A 24,203-nucleotide genomic window follows, 5' to 3' on the forward strand; every position below is an offset into this window, starting at 1 on the left:
AGGACACTTTTCCTGCACTAACACCAAAACTGTTCTTAAAATCAGCAGTGTTGCCAACCAGTCATTCATTAACAACTACACATAATCAAAAATAAGTATGGGGTTGGCACAGGGCCTAGTGGAAGCATTCTTCAGTTCTTGGAGTTGATTACCCAGGGCTGATAGCATGAGGAGCAGGAGTCTCAGCCCCTGGACAGCAGAAGCCCTCTGGCCAATTTAGCTATGGTACTGAAGTGCTCCTATGGAAGCCCTGTCCAGTGCTCCTGGGCCAGGAGGAAGATGGTAGGCACAAAACTGGGGACTTGAAGGGGCAGCAAAGGTGGCTGCTCCATTATGATTGGAAAAGCATTCTAAGAGTCTAGCTTCCCATAAGAACATCGACTTTTCATTTTATTCCTGGAATACCCATACTAGGGCAACCACAGCATGAAGTTTTATTAATTTATTTAAGTGGATGAGGGTTCACCTAGGCTAAATATTAGCAACTGCAAATGTTGTAGAGCAAACAATTTGTGCTCTGAGATCAAACAGAAGAATCTGGCCTTGTAAACAGGGGCTGCTGCAAATATGTAGGGGGCAGTTACTCCTGGTGGAATTCTGCGCCACTGCACATGCGCAGAATTAATGTCCCCCACAGATTTCTTTGCTTCTCCACAGAAGAATGACTGACAGGGAAGCAAAGGCAAACCGTAAGAGCAGTCACACACCCCTCCCCAGCAGCGTGGACATGTTGTTTTGGGTGCCTGGAGCAGCTGGCCAAAAGGTAAATCATTGTGGTGGGGGAGGGAGATCCTGGGGACGCCCTGGTTGGTGGCTCCTACACCAGGCTCATCTGCTAGTCCCAGCTAGGCTGGGGAGAACGGGACTTCCTCTTCCTCTACAAGGAGCATCTGGGGCCAGGTCAGACACACCCCCAGAAACCTCCCCCAGATTAGTGGTCAAGGAAGATCTGCAGGAGTCTCACTCTAGCCCTGAAGTGGGAAGGGCTAGCTTCCTGGGCATAAGGTACCTGAGGTGGGGCAGTGCTCTGGAAGGGCAAAGGAGCTCCAGCCTGGCAACTCCCCAGGCTGAGGCCTTGTTGAAGGCCTACAAAAGGTACTGGGGCTACAGAGGTGCAAGCCTGGGAATAGGCAGAGGCAGCTGGTCCTAACCCCTTGCCAATGATGAGTGGCCATTACAGTCTGCCCCAGTGAGTGGGGGCGAGATAACAACTGGCAATAGCCACTGAGGCAAGGTGGGTTTAGAGGGTTGGGGGTTCCCCTGGGAGGGGAGACCCAAAGTGTGGAGGTACTGCTGGGGCAGAACCCCAGGGCACTGGGGTCTGGAAGGGACATGGGGCCAGCAGCAGGCAAGACACCAGCCAGTAGGAGGCGCTCCGTATGCTGGGGAGCTAATTCCCAGGACGACCAGCAGGCGGCGCCGCGCTGGTGACTCTTATCCCACTACATGCACCCAACAAGCCTCTGTGCATCCAGATCACCCCCCACAGCTAGACTGCCCCACCCAGAACCCTCTCACCCCACAGCTGGATCCTGGCCAGGTTGAGCCTCCCTACCCATACTTGGTACACCTGGTGCAGAGAGGCAGGGCCCTGGGTGTTTCTGAGGCAGGCCCGGCCCTTTCCTTTTGTTGTGTCGGGGTTGGGTGCAGCCTCACCGCCAAGTCCGTGTCCTGGGGGGCAAAAGAGGAGACAGCAGGGTGATCTCCCACCTCCATGCAGCCAGTGGCCTGTGCTCCCCACTGCCATGTAGGAGCCTCCACATTTATTTATTGACAAAATGTGTGCAAAAAAATTATTATTATTTTTTTTTGGCACAGAATTCCCTCAGGAGTAGAAAATATCAAACTGTGTTCACAGAAGCCCCTGTTGCTACAACTGGTTTGTAATCTTTTTTGGCAGGCTGGAAACCAGGAGGTTAACACTGCTACAATGTCCTTGTCCTGGGCCTCAGGCTCAGCTTACCACTACCGTATTATGCAGAACATCAATACAAAATTCTATTTAACTGTCTGGGTTGGCTTAGTCTATGAATTGCCCTTGATTTTAGTCAACTGAAAAAAAGGTGTGGAAAAAATAGATCTGAAAGTCTGGATCTGAACCAGCACTCTCCTCCTAACTAGGACAATAAGAAGGAGCTGTGTGGAAACACTGTTTCTAAACAGCATAGGTCACGGGGCTGGGGGGGAGAGGACAGGGATGACCCTTTTTAATTAAATTAAATTAAATTAGAAGGCTTGAAACTGTGCCCCAAAACTTCACAATCTATTTTTATTTACATACGCTGTAGCACCTGGCCCCCATATCATTTTCAATACACAATTGTCGCCTTTTGCAAAGGATGGTCAAAACCCACCATTTTGCTGCATAGAGGCTACATGATTTGCCTATAAGGGAAATCATCTCATTGCCACATAAAAGATCCAGTTAAAAGCCTCCAGGAAGAGCATTTATTAAAAGGCTGCCTGAACAAACGTGCCTTGTACTGTGCTCGAAGCTTGCCACTTGGGGCTCTGATCCATCACAGAGGGAGAGAGTGCTGGGGTGACCTTTTAAATATAACACAAATAAGGTATCAAAAATTGCAAAAAGGAGCTTTGATGTAGTAATCTACTATTAATGCAAAAATGGCATCAATCTGCTACAGAAGCAAGCTTTCATAAGAGTTTAAAATTTTGCTCTTGCTCATCTATATTTCTGTCATGATCCAGTAAGTTCAAGAGACAGAAACACTACATTTCACATAACACAGATGAGTCCTGGCACATCTAATCTACCATCTCCACTTTTAATTTGTATGAGAAAAATGAATGACTGAGCAGTGCTGGAGGGATATAAAAGCCAGGGTCATATAAACACAATGCATAATCCTATTACACCTGATGCCAGGCTCTGAACAAAAAAAACTCCATTACATATGCTGGCTTGGAATCAAAGACTGCAAAACCAAACTGCTTTCTCCATCCCCAAACAAACATGCAAACGTCTGTCAAACAAAACAACTTTCAGCTGCTTTCAGACAAGCCAAGCTTGCTAAATCCATATTCCTATAATCAATTTCCATTTCAATAGAATCACTTTCTAATTTAAGCCTGATAGAATGGAAATGATGGTAGGATGGAAGTGAAAGAGCAAATGAGAGTATCATCTCAAGCTGAGATATTTTGTAGAAGCAGGCTTCATTGTCCTGACTGCTAGGTTCTTCTTCAGCAGTAAGTTGCCCTATTAGGATGGGTTTCACTGGCAGAAATCATAAGACTGCATTTTTTAATACTAGCCTGTAACGGCATAAGATAGACATTGGGATTGTGTGCATATGAGACAGAAGCAGACAGACCAGTGAGCAGAAAATGGGTGGCGTAACTACTAGAGCACATGCCATTCCAGGACTAGGACCAAAATCCTGTATACCTTAGTCCCAACATTCCTCAGCTGTCTACCAAATAGCTGTGAAAACCACTGGCAAAATATGTCTCATCCCTCTAGCCATGTGCTAGATACTGAGGGTATCAGGGGAAAGCCCAGCTCTCACTCACTCCTGAAGAGGCTGCCTGCTCTTGGGAGTCCTAGCACAGTCTGCTGCTGCAGAAACAATGGCATGGGCCCAGCCTTACATTATTTAATAATAAAAGGAATACCGAGTGTGATTGAGTTTAGCAACCCCACCCTGAGCCTGAAGGGACTAATGAGAGCCTATAGGTGCAATCAGCCTTGCCCCACTACACCTGACATGGCTGGTAGGCCAAGGCAAAGGAGGAAAAGGACAGCTCGCAGGTGGCTGACTTGGAAAGGAAGTAGACTTTTTGAGCTAACCCTATGAAGGAAGGCAGCTGGGACCAGAGCCTAATTAGAGACCATCTTGAAGCTGTCCGGAAGGATCAGCTAAGGCCGGAGCCTAACTAGAAACTCCTATGGATCAGAGACTCCTTGGGGCAGGTAGACCTGGTGCAAACCTTTTCATTCCTCAACTAGTCTGGATCCCCTTTGTTTTGGGTCCTGAAGAAGAGTCAGTGAGGGAAGAGACTGTGAGGAAGGCCTAGTTGTAGACCATGGCTGGAAGCAGTTTAGGCATACAGCAGAGGCTCTGAACGAACAAACCTCATCTTTTTCATACAGGGTCTCTGAGCTGGAACCCCGAGGAGAGGCTGGGCCTGACTTCCCCTACCAGCCCACAGAGGGTGGGGATATGAAGACACTAGAGCCAGGGGCTGACAGGCCCAAAAGCCTTAAATTGGGTGAACTTCCAGCATGATGCTGTCAGGCCAGTGGCATGTTGGATTGGGGGTTTCCCTGGAAGGGATAGGACTATAGGTGACCTGGATGGAGGGTTAAGTCTCAGGAAAAGGCAGACCACTTCAGGGCCAGAGCAGGGCACACCAAAGGACAAGAAGAGCCACTATACCACACCCAACCAGCAAGGGGTGCACTGGTAGATAGATCACATGCGTACAGTAGCTATTTTACAATGCTCTCAGAGCACTTAGCAAAGAAGGTCAGTATCACTGTTCCCGTGTTACAGATGAATATTTACATTGTTCATGTTCAGTTATTGTTTTTGCATGCTACTGAAATTTTGCTGACAGTGCAACTCAGCACAGAAATGGCACTTTTCAAAATCTCTCAGCCAAACCCAATCAGAATTTCATTAGAGAAAGAAAAGACAAATCTCTGACCCTGGTCTTACACCTGCTGCATACAACTGAGTTGTTATGTATTCTCTAAAAAAGGTTACAAGAATCATTTACAATGCCAAGTGTTAGACAATCTAACTACAGGAGTTGCTACCAGCTCCTTCTGCAATACCCAGAGGTTTTACAGCTGGTTATCTGCTGGGCTTCTCCCCTTTGATAGGTGTACAGAAGCCACAAGATTTGCTCCCACATTTTTGTGCTCACAAACCTGGGAAGCACAATTTTTTCCACCTTCAAATAAATAAAGGAATCTTGGCCTTTAGAAAATTTAATCCATTAGACAAAACACGCACAAAATATATGGGGTCAAATTTTTTAAAGGTGCTCCAAGCCCTGTACCCCAATTTCTGTACAAATGCTGTCTAGATGCTCAGATCGTACACGCAGACCTGCACAGACAAAATTAGAAGCCATGTGTGAAAACCTAGCTCACCATACATGAGTGTTTACTATCTGTAGCTATAAACAACAGGGCAAGGAATCCTATGTGCTACATAAAGAAATACAAATTCAGAACAAGAATCAAGAAGCAATTTTTCCACACTGATGAAGAGTCCATAAGGCAAGATTTCTGAGACAAAAGCAACAGAGTTATCCAAGAAACAAATTAGATGCCATCCTGGAGAAAATGAGAATACAGTACTAAAAAGTGAAATCTTGATGGACCCAATAAGCTTTACTCATTGCCGATATTTCTATTTCTGTACAAATGATTTATGTAGTCACTAATAAACTACAACACTATTCTAAGGATGAGGAGAAGTATCAATTAACATATTATGGACAAAATTCCACATTGAAAAACATGGTTTCTGCAATGGTGTATTATAAAGATGTTCAAAACTAAAATACTTTTTGTTTGTAGGTAAAATACAGGAATGAAAGAGTAATAGTCATGAAAACTGAAGTGAAGATTTCAGAGGTGGAATAATATTGCAAGTAGTCTATTTCACTATTACTGCAGGTAACTTTTTGGTGTTAAACCAGGCACACAGTTACCCGTAACATTAAGAATTCTTCCCTCAGACTTTCTTAATACTACTTTTTCTCTCAATTCATTTTTTCCCTGAACACAAGTATATTCAAAGCTACACATAAAGCAAACAGCAGCCTTAATTTACTATTGTTAACCCCACCCCTCAAAAATAGAAACAATGCGTCAAATTTATAGCTTCTATAAGAGAATACGAGTTCACTGAAGTCAATGGCGTTGGCATCCGCTCACAGTATTCACAAGTAAAGCCACATGCTACAGGACTAACAGTCTTTAGTCACTACAAAACACATTTTTCCCAGATAATTACATTTACCCTCTTGGACAAGAGGCAAGAGTGTTCTGTATTTTTAGGAGTCAATTTGTAAAGCTACTTTGCAGAAGTTTAGTTACATCGCATATATATATAGTTTCCAGAGACATTCTTCTGTAATTTTATAGGGGACAAATCAGCATTATCTTCCTTACCTAAATGTTTGAATACTACAGTGATGGGTGATGATACAGTAACCATCTGAAGTGGTCTTTTGGGGACCCAGTTTCAAGCATAGACTATGGTGTTCAATTGTTAATTGACTGATTAGATATGGAGAGGTAGGAAAGACTATTTTAATAAATTATATAAGCATGCTCCCTACCAGTCATTTGGAGTCATATATGCTGGATGCCTTACAAGGGTAGGGAAAAGGGAGATGGGAAGTAGGCAGAGAAACTGTACATTTTTGGGTATGGTAGGCTCTCAAGGTGCAAAGGGAAAAACAGATGGGTCATATCCAGCACTTTACTTCCAATACAGCATGTGATGTGTGAGTAAAAACCCAAGACTGAGAAGGCCTGCAGTGCACTGTTTTAAAGTAATAAAGAAGTTCTGCAATAGTAAGATCTTGCAGATTTTATATTATAGCCCCGTTTGCTATATTAAAAGCAATACTCACCGTAAGTGTTGACCATTCATTACTTAATTTATAGCTATATATATGCCATAGTAGGCAAATGGTTACCCATTATTCAGTGTAAAGAGCCCATTAATGCTGTTTTGGGCAGCCATCCAGAATCCACTGCATTGCAGTCTAAAATAAATTAAATCCTCAGTGATAATCTTGAATTTGTTATTATGTAGATAATCTATTTATATAAGTGGAACACACTACAATGAGCAATTACAATCTGGATTTGATTGATTAAGGGGAACATTTTCAAGGTGGGAAGGGAAAAGTCCACTTATGACTTAAAAATACTGGTTGCTAGATAACTGTCACTAGTATGAGCTATTTCAACTAAAAAAATTAAACTTTTTCCCATTCTGAAATCAGCTATTCTGTCCTTGCAGTTCTATGCACTTAAGGGAGAATAAATTAGCAAATTGAAGCTCTATTGTGTGGGTCTAAGAAGAGAATATTACACAAAGTGCGTCTTTTAGAAAGGTGTATGGTATAATACTTCCTAAGAAGTTACTATTTTACCAGTCAAAAAGCAAACCAAGTTCTTATCTGTTGGCTTCTATAGATTGAGCTGTAAAACCCAACTTTTCTCTGTAGGTTCAGCTATTGCTCTGGCAGGGAGACCTCCAAAGAATGCTGTATAAAGTGACACTGGTTATTCAATAGATAGTACACTCCCCTCTGAGTTAGTAAAGAAATAATACCCCTTTATGAAGTCAGGCAATACTGTATGTTGGAGTTGTTGTCTTTGAGATCAGATGTAAACACAAGGTCCTGATTGCAAGTGGTCATGAAATATACCAGTGTGCTTTTTGCAATGATCAGTATGAAGCTCTGGTGCCCATGTTAACCTCTAACGCAGGTAAAAAGAAAAGGAGGACTTGTGGCACCTTAGAGACTAACAAATTTATTTGAGCATAAGCTGTAGCTCACGAAAGCTTATGCACAAACAAATTTGTTAGTCTCTAAGGTGCCACAAGTCCTCCTTTTCTTTTTGCGGATACAGACTAACACGGCTGCTACTCTGTAACTCAGGTAACTACATCCTAGCTACCTAAATTTCTCCATCAGATGTTTAATAGAAAAATACATTTTTAATTCCCTCTCCTCATCTGTTGTCAGTGTTCTCGTTAAACAGTTGCAATATCACCACAGAGGTGGATGTATTTTAGTGGCAGCTGGAATACACCTAAGTTTAAAGCTTTTGTATCAGTTTGTAAAACATCTAGAGAGCCTTTGTAAGGGAAAACACTATGTAAAATAGATCACAACTTTATTAGGTAGTGTCCGTTTACCTGTGAGAGTAAAATGGTCACTAGTCATCACCAGCTTAGAAAGCGGACAGTTTAAAAAATATTTATAGGCCAAATTTTCAAAATGTAGAGTCTCTTTGTGCACGTGCTCTTTGAACATTGACATTTGTGTGCATGTGATAGAATTTACACACACAAAACTCATTTGGATAATACTCTATTTCTGTATTCTATCATTGTTCTCACAAATGTGCTCTACAGTCTTATCGATTATGCATGAGATGAGGTGAAAAAAGTGAGCACATGGGTGTTTGTGGCCAAAAAGTGCATATATGTGCATACCGAGACGCTAGCTTTGAAAATAAGCCCCTATATAGAAACACATGAAATTTACTTAAAATAATGCATCATTTAGTGTTATTCCATAGTAGTCACTTGTGGAGGGAAATATGGTAAAAAGGATGACATTTATCCAAATCCCATAGCTTCATCTTATCAAGCTCTAGAATTCCAGTGAAAAGGCTGCATATCATGTCTGTTGCCATGTGTGGTTTGCAGAGGAAGAAGCACGGACACTCAAGCCTAACACCTCTGTTAGTTGTACCAGGAAGGAGAAACTGAAGGAGAACCAAGACTGTTTGGATCCCCATAAACAGCTTCCTGAAGAGGGAGCAGAGGTGGCAGCACATAAATCAGTTTGCTTTTTCACTACTCTAGTATGAATACACACACTTGTAACTGTGGTCTGATTCTGATGCTTAAAATGCAATGAAATACATACACCAAATCCCTGACAAAGCTGGAATCTTTTGCTATCTGCAAAGAGGAAATGTATATTCTTAACACCCAAGGATGGTTAAAAAAAACTTGCCAATTATTAGATTTAGGGCATATATAATGGCTTCTGTATACAACATTTATAGCACTATTTAACCCATTGGCACTAGCAGGTACATCAACAGTAAAGGGTGATGGTGTCAACCAAAGGATCAATAAGTTAGACATAAATTTTAGCAACCAGGTGAAGAAGGTAAAGGAAAAATGTGCTTTCAATATTAGACCTAGTGATGGAACCGGGGGAAAATGCCACAAGATTTGTCCCCTATAAAATTACAGAAGAATGTCTCTGGAAACAAAGAGCTAAATATGAAGGTGTTAATAAATCAAGGCAAAACAGACAGATAAAGACACATATTCTGGGGTGAGTAGTCAGTAACTGTTGTTGGATACAAGACTGTGAAGATATTTATTGATCAAATCATTCCCTGTGAGTGACCAGAATAATCTGCCTCTAACTAAAGGATCATCCTCACCTTACATACAGACAATTTCCACTTACAAAAAATGATGCGTTCTTTATAGAAATTAAAACTCCATACTTCTAACAATAGGTTCAACTTGTTTGCTGAGATATTTGTACACACTGGGATAAATCAATTCACACTGCACCCAGGGACAAAAGTAACAGAGATAAATAAGAGACCGCATGCTGCACAACAGGTAGTATATCTTCACAAGCTCTGCAAAGTTGTATATTCACATGGTTTTAAAAATGTATATGGATATTTCTACTTTGTAGAAACAGTTAAAATTTTGGCAAAGCACTGCTGCCTGTTTAGCTTTTACATTACTGAAAACCTTTGTTTAAATGTTGTGAAGGACATGGGGTTCCTCTGCATTAACTTAGGAATGCTATGTATACCATATGAGCGTCCAATAGCCAGAAAGGATATTTTCTGTCTGAGGAATTTATTCAAGAGGCGCTGTTAGGAAAAATAAGCAGGATATAAAACAATGACTAGAGATAAGACCCCCACCTGGGAAAACACTTCAAGGTCTTTAAGAGAACAATGACTGGGCTATTAAGTTGGAAGAGCCTACCTGTCTTGGCTCCAGCAAAATTACAAGACTTGTCTTGCCAAGGCTGGGAACCTAAGATTAAAAGAACACTAAACAGTTAAAAAGTCACTTAGAGGAGGGGGAGGGGCAATAGTGAGGAGATATACAGGGAAACAGGCTGACACAGAGAGTGTCTACAGAAGCAGTCTCAACTTAGAAGTTGAGCCTACCTGGCTAACATCAGGGGGGTTCTAGGTAGATATGCCTGCATACAGATGGATTCTTTCAAAATCCTTGTTCTCTTTGATGTATGTAGTGTTCCTACTGTTAAGAACAAACAATATCTTGTTTTGAAAAGGCCGTATGATATATATACTCTGTATATACCATAGGTCACAGTTCCCAAAGGGCAGAACTGCAGGTTCTGAACCTAAGTTGGGCCTTCTGAAGTAATCACAACTGGCACACAAGGGTCTGTAACCCAGGTCCTTATCTAAGAGTGGGAGAACTGTATGATTCTACACTGACAGAGGTGAAAACCTGAGGCTTGTCACTCATGTGGGTACACTCAGAGAAACCCAGAGACAGGACAGAAGTGAAGCTAGCCCTGCACAACGGTGACAAATGTAATGAGGTAAAACAAATTTCTGGGGAGAGACTGTATGTATGTGAGAAGTGGGAGTGCACGTAAGGAATCATAATCACAAGAAACTACTTCTACCTCTATACAGAGTTAGGGCTTGTCTAAACAGCAAACTGGGGTGTGAATCTACAGTGCAACAGCCTGCCACACACTAACTGTCCCCGTGGATCCTGTTGTTGCACACTAAATGTTCCTTAGCACACACTGACCTACTCCCATTTCAAAGATGAAAACATACTAGAGAACTGTTAGAGCACAACAGCAGGGTCCATGAGGAACCTAAGGTGTGGTTCTACACTAAAAATTAGGTTGGCATAACTACATTGCTCAGGGATGTGAAAAATCCACACCCTTAAGCAGTGTAGTTAAGCTGGCCTTAGTTAGAAATCTTCCATCGACCCTCTCAGGGAAATGGATTACCTACATTGATGGGTCAACCCCTCCTGTCACTGTAAGTAGTGTCTACACAGAAGTGCTACAGCCGCTTTAGCATTTTTAATATAGTCAAGCCCTTAGTGCCTTGCAGGCTAGTGCGAGGTAGATTTACACCCTAGCTTGCCATGCATTAAGTGTTTGCTCAGACAAGCCCCTAGAATTTAGATTGCACTATACACATCACTTCAGCTTTCTTGACAGAATTCAGACTAGTATAAAGGGGAGGGGGGAAATAAAAACACCACACACAAAAAGCAGCGATTCTCATCCTTCTTGATTTTAACGAAACTGAAGTAAAATTTTTCATACAACATACTGATATCAATGTTCAGCAGAAGCCAAAATGGAGGCATTGTCTTCATCTCCGTATAAATGAGAGACTGTTTATTATGCTATTGTTTGAAGTGCAAGGGAAAAAGCATTTTAGAAGCAGAGGCATAATATGATATATGTTAAACAGATCAGAGGGCTTCCATACCAATAAAAATAGAGAAATGTAACATGAATGTGAACACACAAACAGGAACCAGTTGCATATTATATATACTTTTTAAAAAGAGTACTATAATATCTAGGGATTTTAAAATTTATTCGAGTCTTATTTCAGTTATTGGGATTTTTGGGTTGTGTGTAGTTAGCTTTCTATTTGTCAAGACAGGTCAACAGCGCTACCATTTTATATTCTGGGGCAACATGTGTTCCTCCAAATCCTCAGGCACATAGGAGGTCACTACCCTGTAGTATTATCTCAGACTGACAAGACTGGTCACTGCTGAGCTACCATCATTCAGCAATCTGGAAATCAGCCAGAAGGTATAAGGAGAGCAGTTTAGCAGACACCCACCTTCAAACCTGAATACAATCACCTACATGGTCCATCAGAGCCCACAGTTCTAAGAGCAAAACTATCACGTCCAATACTGGCACAACATTGCAAGGCTCCCAACCTAAACAAAGACTTATACCAGCCACTCTTATAACAACATGACTGAGGGAGGGGAAAAATTAGCTGGTTCCTCAACGGCTATGTTTAAAAAGAAAAGGAGTACTTGTGGCACCTTAGAGACTAACCAATTCGGAAATCTATCAACTTCATGAAAAAACTCGTACAGATACGGACAGACATCATCTTCCTTTCCAAATGCAAACAGACGGACATCATACCAAAAGGACTGAAGGTAAAAAAAAATTGGTTAGTCTCTAAGGTGCCACAAGTACTCCTTTTCTTTTTGCGAATACAGACTAACATGGCTGCTACTCTGAAACCTGGGCTATGTTTAAGTATCTAGTAACATATACTGTACATTTTTCAAAGTGATCAGAACTGTAGATTGGAAGCTCTGCTCTTTCCAGACTCTTAACATTTAACCACTATCATTCAACAGCTATGGAATTCATATCAGTGACTGGGCAGGTGTATATTATTAATGATCTTCTTTCAAACTCTCAAATTTGCAATGGATAATGGCAGTAGCCATCAGAATGTGTGGAGACTTTAAGCATAGTTTCTGCTGATTTGTTTTGAGAGGCAAGTAACAAATATTTAGTTTTTGTTTGTAGCTTTCCTTTTAATAACTACAGAGTTTTATTTTGCAGGTGGGAAAGCTGAATCCAGGATCCGCAGCTGCTCATGATCACATGGGGGAGAGGGCAATATGTAGAATGCACATTAGTGAGTTGACACAACTCACAAAAATAAACAAAACTATAGTATGCTAAAAAAAATAACTTAATGGAAACTTTAAGCTTTGTGACATTACATTCACTATTCCTTATGCAAATATGTTTATGATATGAATATGACATAACTGAGATGTACTTTATGTAAGATGGCTCATGTAAGATATCATTGGAAAGGTTATGATTTCCTGAATGTGATTATCCAATTTGTATGCCTGTATCATTTCTGTATCTGAAGTTAGTAATATTAGCTATGTGTCTGTATTTCAAATGTGTTACTTTTGGGTGACACCCCAACCAGCGCTTCAGATACAACAATGGAAAAGCCAGACAGGGCTAATGGGCCATTAGCAGAGACAATGGACTGCGAAAGAGCAGTGGCTTCCTGTGGACCCTGAAGACAGCTTATGAGCAATGGCTGTCACAGCCCTGCAGAGAGGTGGGTCTGAGTCACTGTTCCCTCTAAGCTATGCACATGCACACAGATCCAAAACCCCGCACACATGGTGAAACACCGTGTGCACAAAAAATGAAATACTACATCGGAGCCAGGCCGAAATATGATTTACGGGCTACTTTTGACATTATTCGCCCGCCATCTATCAACACAGCCAGATTCTACTAGCTGGAGAGGGGGGAGGGAAAGGAGGGCAATGAATCGTACCCCTCCCCGCCACCATTTCAAACGTGGAATGTTGATCACGTCGAGACAGTCGGGACCCACACCTCTCCTTGTAGTCTGTTCATTTGGCTATGTACAAACTCAAGTACGTGTGAGTAAGTCAAAATGCCTGGCCGTAATTGCTAAAGAACTGCAAAGATTTCCCAGAAATGAACAGAGGTAAGTGTTGTTTTTGTGACTGAAATCTTTCAAAGGCATTGGACTTTATACATTAACTCATGATGTTTTACCATTTTCCTGCATTTTTTTGCCGCAGATCCATGGATGTGATCGGAGCTATGCACAAACTTCCGGTATCCTGATCTGAATGATTTCCAGTTTGCTCTTTTGTCGAGTCACACTGTTAAGCGCATTGAAATAGTAGCCATATAATAAAAGTATTAATTTTAAATAAACCAATCTGGTAAAAAATCAATCCCAAAATGTCACTGTCTAGAGGTCTAAAGCATAAAAGAAAAGCGACTTCATTTAAATCTGGATGGCTGGATGAGACTATAGAGACGGTTACACCAAAGTCACATACTGTAATGCTTGTTAAACTTTGTGAAATATTCACATATGATGAGGACAATGGAGTGGTTTGTGTATATTGTTGAGATGCCAGAGCTCTGGGAGAATTTTCAACAGGAAGAATGTGGAATGATGTATGGAAGTTGGATTTCTTAAAGCGTCATCTGTCAAGTAAGTCTCATATAGATGGTGTAACAAGACTTAGAAACAAAAACCCTTCCTTACAGAGCGGATTGCTCAGACCCAGAAGAAATCAAGGTACTGATTGACAATGTGTTGTTGGCTATTAAAATGAACAGCTCAATGCTTTCTGTTCAGGATATTAATGACCATATGGAAAAGTATGTGCAAATACCAGTGAGCTGGAGAAGTAAAAATTATGCTTTTGAATTTCTTGAACTCATCAACTGCATTGTCCAAAATTACCTCATGCATGAAATAGCGTTGGCAATGTTTCATACTCTAGCTGTTGATGAAAGCACTGATATATCCATTAACAGATACTTGATACTCTACTTTAAATACAGATCCATAAATTCTGAAGACCATAAAACTTTGTTTGGTGGACTATTACGATTGCAAGAATGTGATGCTGTTTCAATGCAAACTAGATACCTTTAACTTGGGTTTGAATAGAGACTGGGAGTGTCTGAGTCATTACACATATTGAATCTATTTCCCCATGTTAAGTATCCTCACACCTTCTTGTCAACTGTCTAAATGGGCCATCTTGATTATCGCTACAGAAGTCTTTTTCTCCTGCTGATAATAGCTCATCTTAAATAATTAGCCTCTTACAGTTTGTATGGCAACTTCCACCTTCTCTGTGTGTGTGTGTGTGTGTGTGTGTGTATATCTTCTTACTATATGTACCATTCTATGCATCCACTGAAGTGAGCTGTAGCCCACGAAGGCTTATGCTCTAATAAATTTGTTAGTCTCTAAGGTACCACAAGTACTCCTCTTCTTTTTGTGGATACAGACTAACACGGCTGCTACTCTAAACCTGTTTCAATAGTGTCTGCAATTAAAGAGTTTTATAAAAAACACCAACTTGATCTAATGAAAATGGTGATGTTCACATCTGATGGTGCCGCCATAATGTTGGGCAAACTCAATGGTGTGGCGACTCAGTTGAAACGTGATATTCCACACTTAGTCTAGCAACATTGCGTTGCACACTGGGAAGACTTGGGGATTTCCGATGCATGGAAAGAGGTCAAGCTGATAAGAGACATCAAAACCTTAATGAGAACTGTCTACACGGTGTTCTATCGGTCATCCAGGAGAAAATGCAAATTTCAGGAAATAGTGGATGCTTCTGAATGTGAGTCAGTGGCTTTCAGGCCACTCAATGAAGTGCGCTGGTTATCTAGTCACTTTGCACTTCGAGCAATTATTTGCAACTATAATCCTCTTCTGGAATATTTTGAGCAAGACAAAGATACTGATCCAGTTTCTAAATACTGCCACAAAAAGCAGAATACCATGGAATACTGAATAACATTAGAAGTTTTGAATGATGTTTTGTCAGAGCTGGCTTCACTATCCACGCTGCTCCAGAAACAGGGCCTTACACCTCTTGAAGCATTTCACCTTGCCCGAGGTAAACTGAACAAGATCAGAAGACAGTACTTGGAGATTCAGTCTTTTGGAGTGACAAAGTTACGGCTCTCTTAGATATGACCTCTCAAGAAAATAATGGAATTGATACCAGTTCCATAATAACTTTCATAAACAACTTGTGTGCACATTTGGCAGACAGGGTTCCAGAGGATGAAGTCTAGGAGTGGTTCGCTTTTGATTGTGCAGCAATAGTTAAGTGTGACTTCAATTTTGGAATTCATCAGGTCAAATCCCTATATTCAAAATACAAAGACTTTCTTGATGAAGAGATTGTTATAGTCAGTCAGTACAATGGCTTCAAGTTTGCAGTAGCCGAAAGAACCAAAAGCCAGTTGGTTTTAAGTTTCCTGGATATGGTAACATTTGCTCACCAGAATGAACAGTTTCAGGATCTTGCAAATCTGATGGATATTGGAGGAACATTCCTAGCATCAGGTGCAGACTGTGAGCGTGGCTGTAGCTTAATGAACACTCTAAAAAACAAACTACAGAATCGTTTACAAGTAGATCATTTGGACATGCTGATGTGTATTAAGAGTTACCAGCTGGATGGAGGACTGATAGATCTGGACAGAGTTTATATTGAATGGGCAATTGAAAAAGATCACAGGGAAAAACAGTAAAGTTAGTTTAGCAATCTTTGACATTTCAACCAATAAGGAAATTAAAATGCATTTGTAATTACATATCTTATTCTTGGCTGATAATTATTTATTGATATTTTTTAGGAAAATTTAAAATTTAAAACACAAACTTGTTTTTCTTTTTTTACTTGTGATGTCTCTACCTGAAAACCCATATAAATTGACATAATGGCATACTTATTGTCTTTATTGTATGTTTATCAAAATCTTTTCGGACATGTGTATAGAATGAAAGGTGAAAGTGGACACCAATGGACAGATGCCTATGGACTGATAATGATCATGATTAATATGTGCTTGGTATATGCTCGTGATTGTCTCTCAAAAAGATCATAAAGCGTAATGCTTAAAACTAACTTCTACTTCATGAAGAATGGTTAAATTTCCCTTTTCTAAGTATTTAAAAATGACATTTATAAAATAACATGGTGTAAAACTATTATCACAATTGCAAATTAAAACTTTTTAAATGTATAAGCATTTTAGTCACTTGGGCACATTTGTCTCATGGCGCACAAATTTGAACTCTGCTTCAAAAATTTGCACAGAAGAAATTTTTTGCGCACACAGCCTGTCAAAAATTAGTGGGAACATTGGTCTGAGTCACCTGGTACTGGATACCCCTCCTCTTTTGGAATGCCAGTGGTTTTCCACAAAATACACAAGAGCTATATAAGGCAGGGGAGTGACGTCATCACGGTTCTCCTCTGCCTCCCCACCCAAAGAGACAATGAAAAACACCTGGAAGCAAAAACTGAACGGGGGGGCGAGTAATAATACCTGTGGTCTCAAGAGGGAGACACTGCAGCTGCCTTTCAAGACTTTCTGTAATTTGCCTGCAACAATATCTAGGGTGAGAAATTACTATTTGTAACCAATTTCTTTAGTGAAACTAGCTTGGTTTACTAAGCAAATTAAGCCAAACACGCAATCTGCTTTGTTCTGTTTGCTACCCCTTTTACCACTTAAAATCTGCCTTTTGTAGTTAATAAAATTTTGTTGTTTATAATATTACCCAGTTTCTGTAATTTCTAACTGGCGCGGGGGGTGAGAAGCTGTGCATACCTTCTTCCACATTGAGAGAGGAGGCGAATTTCATAAAACCTTTGGGTTTCTATCCCTTAAAAGGAGTTAGCACCAGAGTGTTGGAGCAAGTCCCTTAAGCTGAATCTTCCCAGAGTAGATCTGCAGTTGGATGTGGCCCTGCCTGTGTGCTTGGCTGGAAAAGACTTGTGAGCCTAACCCAACAAGGCCAGGTAAAGGGGGCCTATGCTGGCAGAGCAGATAGACTCAGTGGTATCTCAGCACATCAGGCAGCTTCCTATGGGCACTGTATGTTTATCAAAATCTTTTCGGACATGTGTATAGAATGAAAGGTGAAAGTGGACACCAACAGGCAGATGCCTATGGACACAAGCGCCACTGGAAAATAAATAGGCAGATATTTTCCCTATATAGTAAAAATACTGGAATATATTATTTGTTTACTCATTTTTCTTCAAGGCATAGTTGAACTATGTTAATAAAAGACGAATGATGCAATACTGACTCTATATGAGTGTTAGGGAGATACAAACCAGACTTTAAAACAGTGCACAAAATTATTGTGTGTGTGTGTGTTTGTGACACTCTGTACCCCAAGGCAACACACTGGCACCCCCACATTTATCATGGTGACATAAGGCTAAGATTTAGTCATGTGTATTTTTAGTAAAAGTCATAGACAGGTCACGGGTAATAAACAAAAATTCACGGCCTGTGACCTGTCCATGACTTGTACTATATATCTCTGACTAAATCATGGGTGCTCTGGGAGACTCTGGGGGTGCAGCTGCTGCTCTGGAGGGGGTCCCACTGGTGCTGGGGGCTCCGGGGCACCTGGAGGTACTGGTGGGGACCTCCAGGGCACCCGTTGGGGTGCCTGCTGGTGCTGGGGAGGGGATTCCGGGGCGCCCGCTGGTGCTCGGGTTGAAGGGAGGCACGGGAACACCTCTCGAGCTGCTTGGGGGCTCTGGGGTCAGCTGCACCAGCCAGCTGCAGAAATCATGGAGGTCCCAGAAAATCACAGAATCCTTGACCTCCGTGACAGACTTGCAGGCTTAATTATGATGCATCTTGTACAAAGTATGTCATGTGAGGTGTCAATGGAAAAGTTATGGTTTGCTGCATATGATTATCCTATCTGTAACCATGTATCATTTTTGTATCTGAAGCTGTGAATATTGACTATGTACCTGTATTTCAAATGTGTTTGCTCCTGTGGTATCTCCCACAAAGTAGTTTATATCCAGTTTAGCCAGCACATTGTGAATGAACTACTGAAGCTGATGGCCCAGTAATTAACACCATGGACCATTGAAGAAGCTTATCCCCACCTGATGGACTGTCCTGTAGACGTTCTAGCCAGAATACGGGGAATGGCCCCTGTTATGACTCATCAAAGCATGCAAGGGCATGTGACCAGCTCACATGGCACTGAATTCCATCTTGTGCCTGTATTTTTCCACTATCTGTGCTGGGGGCTTTGTTTGGGACAATGAAGTTCCCTCCGCATGCCAGAAGCTATAAAAGGGGGAAGTGACATCATCACTTATCCTCACTCCCCCCACAACTCAACACCTGGAAACACCTCAGGAACAAAGACGTGGACTGGGGAGTTTTGTTTGGAGTGTAAAGGGAAATCTGCTCACAGACAGTGCTGGTGCATTGTCCTCTCCACATTGAAAGAGGGCTAGACTGGATAAATAATTTACGCTGGTCAGGCTTCTGACCAGGGAGAGATGGTACAGCTCTGATGTCCTAGGCTGGGAAGAGTTGGTTGGAGTCTCTCTATTGTTGGTTCATGAGTGGCTGGCAAAAGCATTCATGTAACACAGCTGGGTGTGTCCCTGCCTGTGAATATTTGTGTGAGTGCAGGACCTGAAGGGGTTTGCAGCTTGTCACATTATCACAGTGTGAGAGGGAGCTCAGGTTAGTAAGACAGAGGGCACAGAGGAACCCAAATTCCAGGTTGCACCCCAGGGAACCCGTCACAATATTGTATTGGTTTTAGTCATATCAGTTGAATAAATTTCCATTTTCTTCTGAGTGTCCATCCCTTCAACTCCCCATAAGCATTAACTAACAGAATCTGTTTCACCAGTACAAAGCTAGTTACTGTCACAAGCAGCCATTCTAAAATGCGTTCCTCAGCTTTTCCCCAATGCCTTAGTTTGGGCCTTTTTGTTCTCCAACTAAAAGCCTGAATCCTTGCTCCTTCTTTTCAGTTTAGCAGCATCAACCTTTGACCACCAGAAATGAGCTACAAAATGGCTATAAATTGTATAGCTCACCTGGTCTAAAGTTATTTAGGGTATGTCTACACTGCAGTTAAAAACTTGTAGCTGGCCCGTGCCGGCTGACTTGAGTTTGCAGGGCTCGGGCTAAGGGGCATTGGTGTAGACGTTCAGGCTCAGGCTGGAGCCCGGACTCTAGGACCCTGCGAGGTGGGAGGGTCCCAGGGTCAGCTGGCACAGGCCAGTCGTTGGTGTCTAACTGCAGTGGAGACGTACCCTTAAAAACCTGAATCCAATGCCTAATTGAAAAAAACCACTCACTTAACAAACACATCAGATTTTTACTGCAGAGAATAATGTGGTATGTTTATCTGAAAATACTTTTACTATGAGGCTTGCCTATGAGAACAGTAAAAGACAGTACTACACAAAGAGTTCCAAACAGAAGTCTCAGCAAATAAAGTGGAAAATCCTGAAATATAAGGGAAAGTATTTTCCTGCATGACACTAACTGACTTAATGAGCAGAAAGATGTTTACTTGCACAGTCTGCCACTGTGCTACCAATTTATTTTCCCATAAGTAAATGTTTTCACAAGCTCGCTATGTTTTATAATTAAATTGTATAAGTTAAAAACTTCAGCTAAATGCCTTATGGAGTCCACCAAATCCTTTTTGCTGAAAGCAAGTCCTCAATTATACAAGTAATTTCTAAATACTTCTCATTATTTGAAAAGCTGAAAATTTAATGACATTGTGGTAGATGAAAATTACAGCAGCCTGATAGTTCCCTCGTGGACCATGACTTAAAAGTTTAATATATTCAAGCTGGGGGGAAAAACCCTGAAGAGCTTTACAGTGAAGATAAAGTGTACTTACAGTGTTGGCAAGCTCTAAATAGCTTCCTCCAACTGAGTTGCTAAGATTGGAGGCCTGCGTTAGCAGTTTCTGCAGAGCAGCTTGTTGACTCATAGTGCTGCCACCATACTCCAAGAGCTTCTGTAGGGTAGAATGACTCTGCAGGTCAGGACTCTGAAGGTCTCTTGCACCAGAATCATATTCCCAGCTTTCTCTAGCACCTGATAAGGCACCTAAAATGTAGAAACAGAAAAGAGATTCAACTGTAATCCCACAGCAAACTTACAAGGGCTAACATGCCCCCTTGCCCCCTAAAAATACCTAGTGTAGCAAAAATCGAAGAGTGTTTATGGGACACAGTATTGATTTTCAAGACACAGGAGTCAAAGACAAAAGTGGTTTTTATACAATATTTAGAAATATCACCTACATCTGTAAATAACAGGGGAAAATACTATTTATTAGTATGATGGCAGAAATAAATCCAAGTGCACATCATCATAAAAACAGAGAGGGAGAGAGAGACTATCCAGTGATAAATTTATCACACACCTGTGCAATTTATCATAAATATATGACAGTATTCCCTCCCCTATCCATCTCCTAGAATTTATTTTAACATTCCAACCCACTGAGGCTTTTTAAAAACCAACATAAGAATCACCATTTGGATCAGACAGGTGGCCCAAGTTGCCTAGCATCCTGTCTTCAACCAGTGCCCAGCACCAGCTGCTTCAGAGGAAAGTGCAAGAACCCTTGCATTATCCTATTTCTGCCTAATCTGCCATCCACGTTAGGTGTCCTCCTAATCTCTTATAGTTAGAGACTAGCTTAAACCCCAAAATTTGAGTTTAATATCTCGTCCAAAATTTGTTAGCATTAATTATTATAACTCTGGGTATTCTTGTCATTCAGCTAAATGTCCAAACCCCTTTGAATCTTGCTATGTTTTTAGTCTCAACAACTTCCTGTGGCATAAATTCCACAGTTTAATTATGTGTTTGAAAAAGTATTTCCTTTTATTGGGTTTGAATTCTCCATCTTTTAATTGAATTGAATGTCCCCTTGTTCTTGTGTAGGGACCAAATGGAAATTCCTGATCTCTCTTCTGTAATATAGGCAGAATTGGTGGCAACACATATAGTTAAAGTTGCCTAACAACTTCCATTATAAAACCCTGTTTTCAGTGGCTTATAACTTTGCCAGAAGGTGGGAATGAGCAACAGGGGAGGGAACACTTGATGATTACCTGTTCTGTTCATTCCCTCTGAAGCACCTGGCATTAGCCAAGGTCAGAAGACAGGATACTGGGCGAGATGGACTTTTGGTCTGACTCAATATGGTTGTTCTTAAACTTTTCCACAATGAGTATCTGCCTCAGACTGAATATTTTTTGTAAATTACAGATGAAACAGTTTAGCCATTTTTGATTACAGAAAAATACACTGTTTTGCCAATGTTAAAAAAATTAAAACAGTTTCATTTAGAAGCTCTAGAGCCTCCATGTTTTGAGCAGCAACTTGAAATTTATTACCATGGTGTCCCTGCTCAAACCTGGCCAAGTTATGAACTTCTGTAAAATCTCAGTTCATACACATTCAGTAGAGGTTTGTTAGAATTTGGCAGCTAAATTCCCCAAAGATTCCATACCCACTACACTGCAGTACATCTGCATTGAGCATGCTCCAACCCCAAACAGCTCCCAACTTGACAACCAAACTGCAAATATTCTATTCCCACAGAGTGACTGAGCATGCTCCAGCCCAGGACTCCAGAGCCTTAACAGGTATTTTCCTCCTGTTTGGGGCTACTGTTGCACCAGAAGAGAGCAGGGAAACAGTCTCCTGTGCTCTCATTGCTCCCCCTGGTTACTTATCCAGTCCTCAGTTTGAATACCATACAGCAAATAAGATCTGGGACCACACAATGAATGACAAAGATAAAAACTACAAGTGAATAACTGCCCATTCTGTGAGCACCGTCCTTTCTGTGCACTGAATGTGGTAGGGGAGTTATGGGGAAAACGGTAGAGCAGAATCTCAGCCAATGAAGTCAATGAAGCCATGACAATTTACACCAGCTGAGGATCTGCACCCAGAATGTGATCAGGTAATTAAAGATGAAACTAAATTCAAGTTGCACAGGCAACCTCATTGTTTGCATTTCCTAGCTTCTGAGTGCCTGACTTTGCAACCTTAATAATGTACTTTTAACCATTTTAATGTAATCTAATGTACTTTCATAGTGTTCCCCTGTATTCATCTTCTTACCAAGGTAAACAGCTGTAATCTTTTCAAGCTCTCTTCATATGACAGTTTTTCTGTGCCTCAAATCATTTTAGTCACCTTTCGCTAACCCCCCTCTAGTTCTGTAACATCCTTTTCAAGATGGGGTGACCAGTACTGTGCAAAGCATTCGATATCTGGCTGCTCCACTGATGTATTTAATGGCATTATAATGATTGCTGTATTATTCTCCAACCCATTGCACGTGTAATCTAGTTTCTTGTTTGCTTTCTGCCCATAGCTACATCTTGAGTCGAAGTCTTCTTGAGGTATCCACAATGATTCCCAAGTCTTTTCCCTTAAATGATCCAGTTAATTTAGAACCCTCACATACAGGAAGATGTGTAAAATGTCTTATCAATCTATAGTTGATCAAGTATGAAAGCAGTGGGTCAGGCTTGAACATGAATCAGGGTGGAGTAATGATACTAAAACCTATAATGTGTATAGTACACATTTTATTAAAATTAAAGCTGCAGCTGCTCCATTTCATAAAAATTAAGTATAGCCATCTGGCTCCTAGCAAGCTGCCAATGTAGACCCTCAGTTAGGCAAAGTGTGGGTACTGCTACTGTAGATGAAACAGTTCATTGGTATGGATACGGTCTTTGACCTCTTACTGCTTTTCAAACACAAACCAGAAATAATTTTATGAGTGCTAGAACAAATAACTTTGCATCAGACACAAATTTTCATTCAAATAAGATAGCCAGATGGATGTGTATAGAACATCACAGGTTTTGGATAATACATTTTCACTAGATCATTTTGCTCTTTTTGTAGAAGCATTCCATCCTACACTTAAATTTTGACTAGAATTCCATAATCAGCTAAAACCATGGTCTCTCTCTAATTAAATCACTGTCTAAAAACCACTAGCATTGTTACTATAACAATTTTGCAGCTAAATGATGCTGATAGACTAGAAGACTCTCCAGTGAACACAGATTGAAAAGTAATTCATCTGAGAAAGTGAGTTGATTACATTAATGTAGGAATAAACTGGCATAAAGTCAGGAAGCAACAGAGAGTCGTAGTCTTATTCTACAGTTCAGAGTTTTTTGCTTATGTATTAAATCAAATGTTACTGGGTAAAGCTACCACTCTTAAAAAGGGCCATATCTCCATCCACAGGTGCTCAGCACTTGCCGAGTGCATACATAGAAACTGATTCCAATAGGAGTATCAGGCAATCCCAGGCACTTCCCAGGATTAAATCCATACCCATTAAAGCTATTTATTGGGAAGATCTCAATGAACTACTTTAAATAAGACATCCAATAATTGTCACTGTTTTACCATATGTGTCCACTGAATTCTCCTATACCCTAATCCATGAATAGTTCCAATTAGCAGAAAGGTACTAGTTTGCCCAAGTTCAGCTCTCCTGGAAATACTGAAAACTGGCCCATTAGCATCAAGTTATTTCCTAGCTACCTGCTGAGAATCAACCTAAATTTAAACCATTTCCCCATAAGAACAGAAATAAGTTATAATTGTCACTTGATACATCCCAGAGGAAAAGCTTCTGGGGAAATCCAGGAAGCAAATGGATCTTCCTGCAATATCTTCAAGACTGACTGCTGCAAAAGCCTCAGATGCTGCCACAGTAAGGACACAAGCCTTCCAGTGGCGCCTGATGGACGTATTTTATAAAATGAGACCTACCAATCTATGCCAGTCATAAGCAACAGCCTTTCATTCACGCCTTTAAAAACGGCTATTCATCTTCCTTTGCACTTATAATCCCTAGATTCCCCAAACACATCATAATGGTGGGTATCATTATCCCATTTTACATCTGAGGTAACGAAAACATAAAGCGATTAAGTGATTTGCCCAAGCACACA

The 24,203-nt window shown here is 41.0% G+C and overlaps 1 protein-coding gene across 2 annotated transcripts in view; it reads right to left on the minus strand.

Moving 5' to 3' along the window:
• MCC (MCC regulator of Wnt signaling pathway) overlaps window positions 1-24,203 on the minus strand; it is a 361,506-nt gene that overhangs the window by 249,721 nt on the left and 87,582 nt on the right. For both annotated transcript variants that reach the window (XM_073344706.2, XM_073344704.2), the window contains exon 3: window positions 20,090-20,301. In XM_073344706.2, coding sequence (XP_073200807.1) covers window positions 20,090-20,301 — 212 coding nt within the window. The remainder of the gene's footprint in view (window positions 1-20,089; window positions 20,302-24,203) is intronic.

The sequence above is a fragment of the Lepidochelys kempii genome, chromosome 5 (genome assembly GCF_965140285.1).
Source record: "Lepidochelys kempii isolate rLepKem1 chromosome 5, rLepKem1.hap1, whole genome shotgun sequence".
Taxonomy (NCBI): Eukaryota; Metazoa; Chordata; order Testudines; family Cheloniidae; genus Lepidochelys; species Lepidochelys kempii.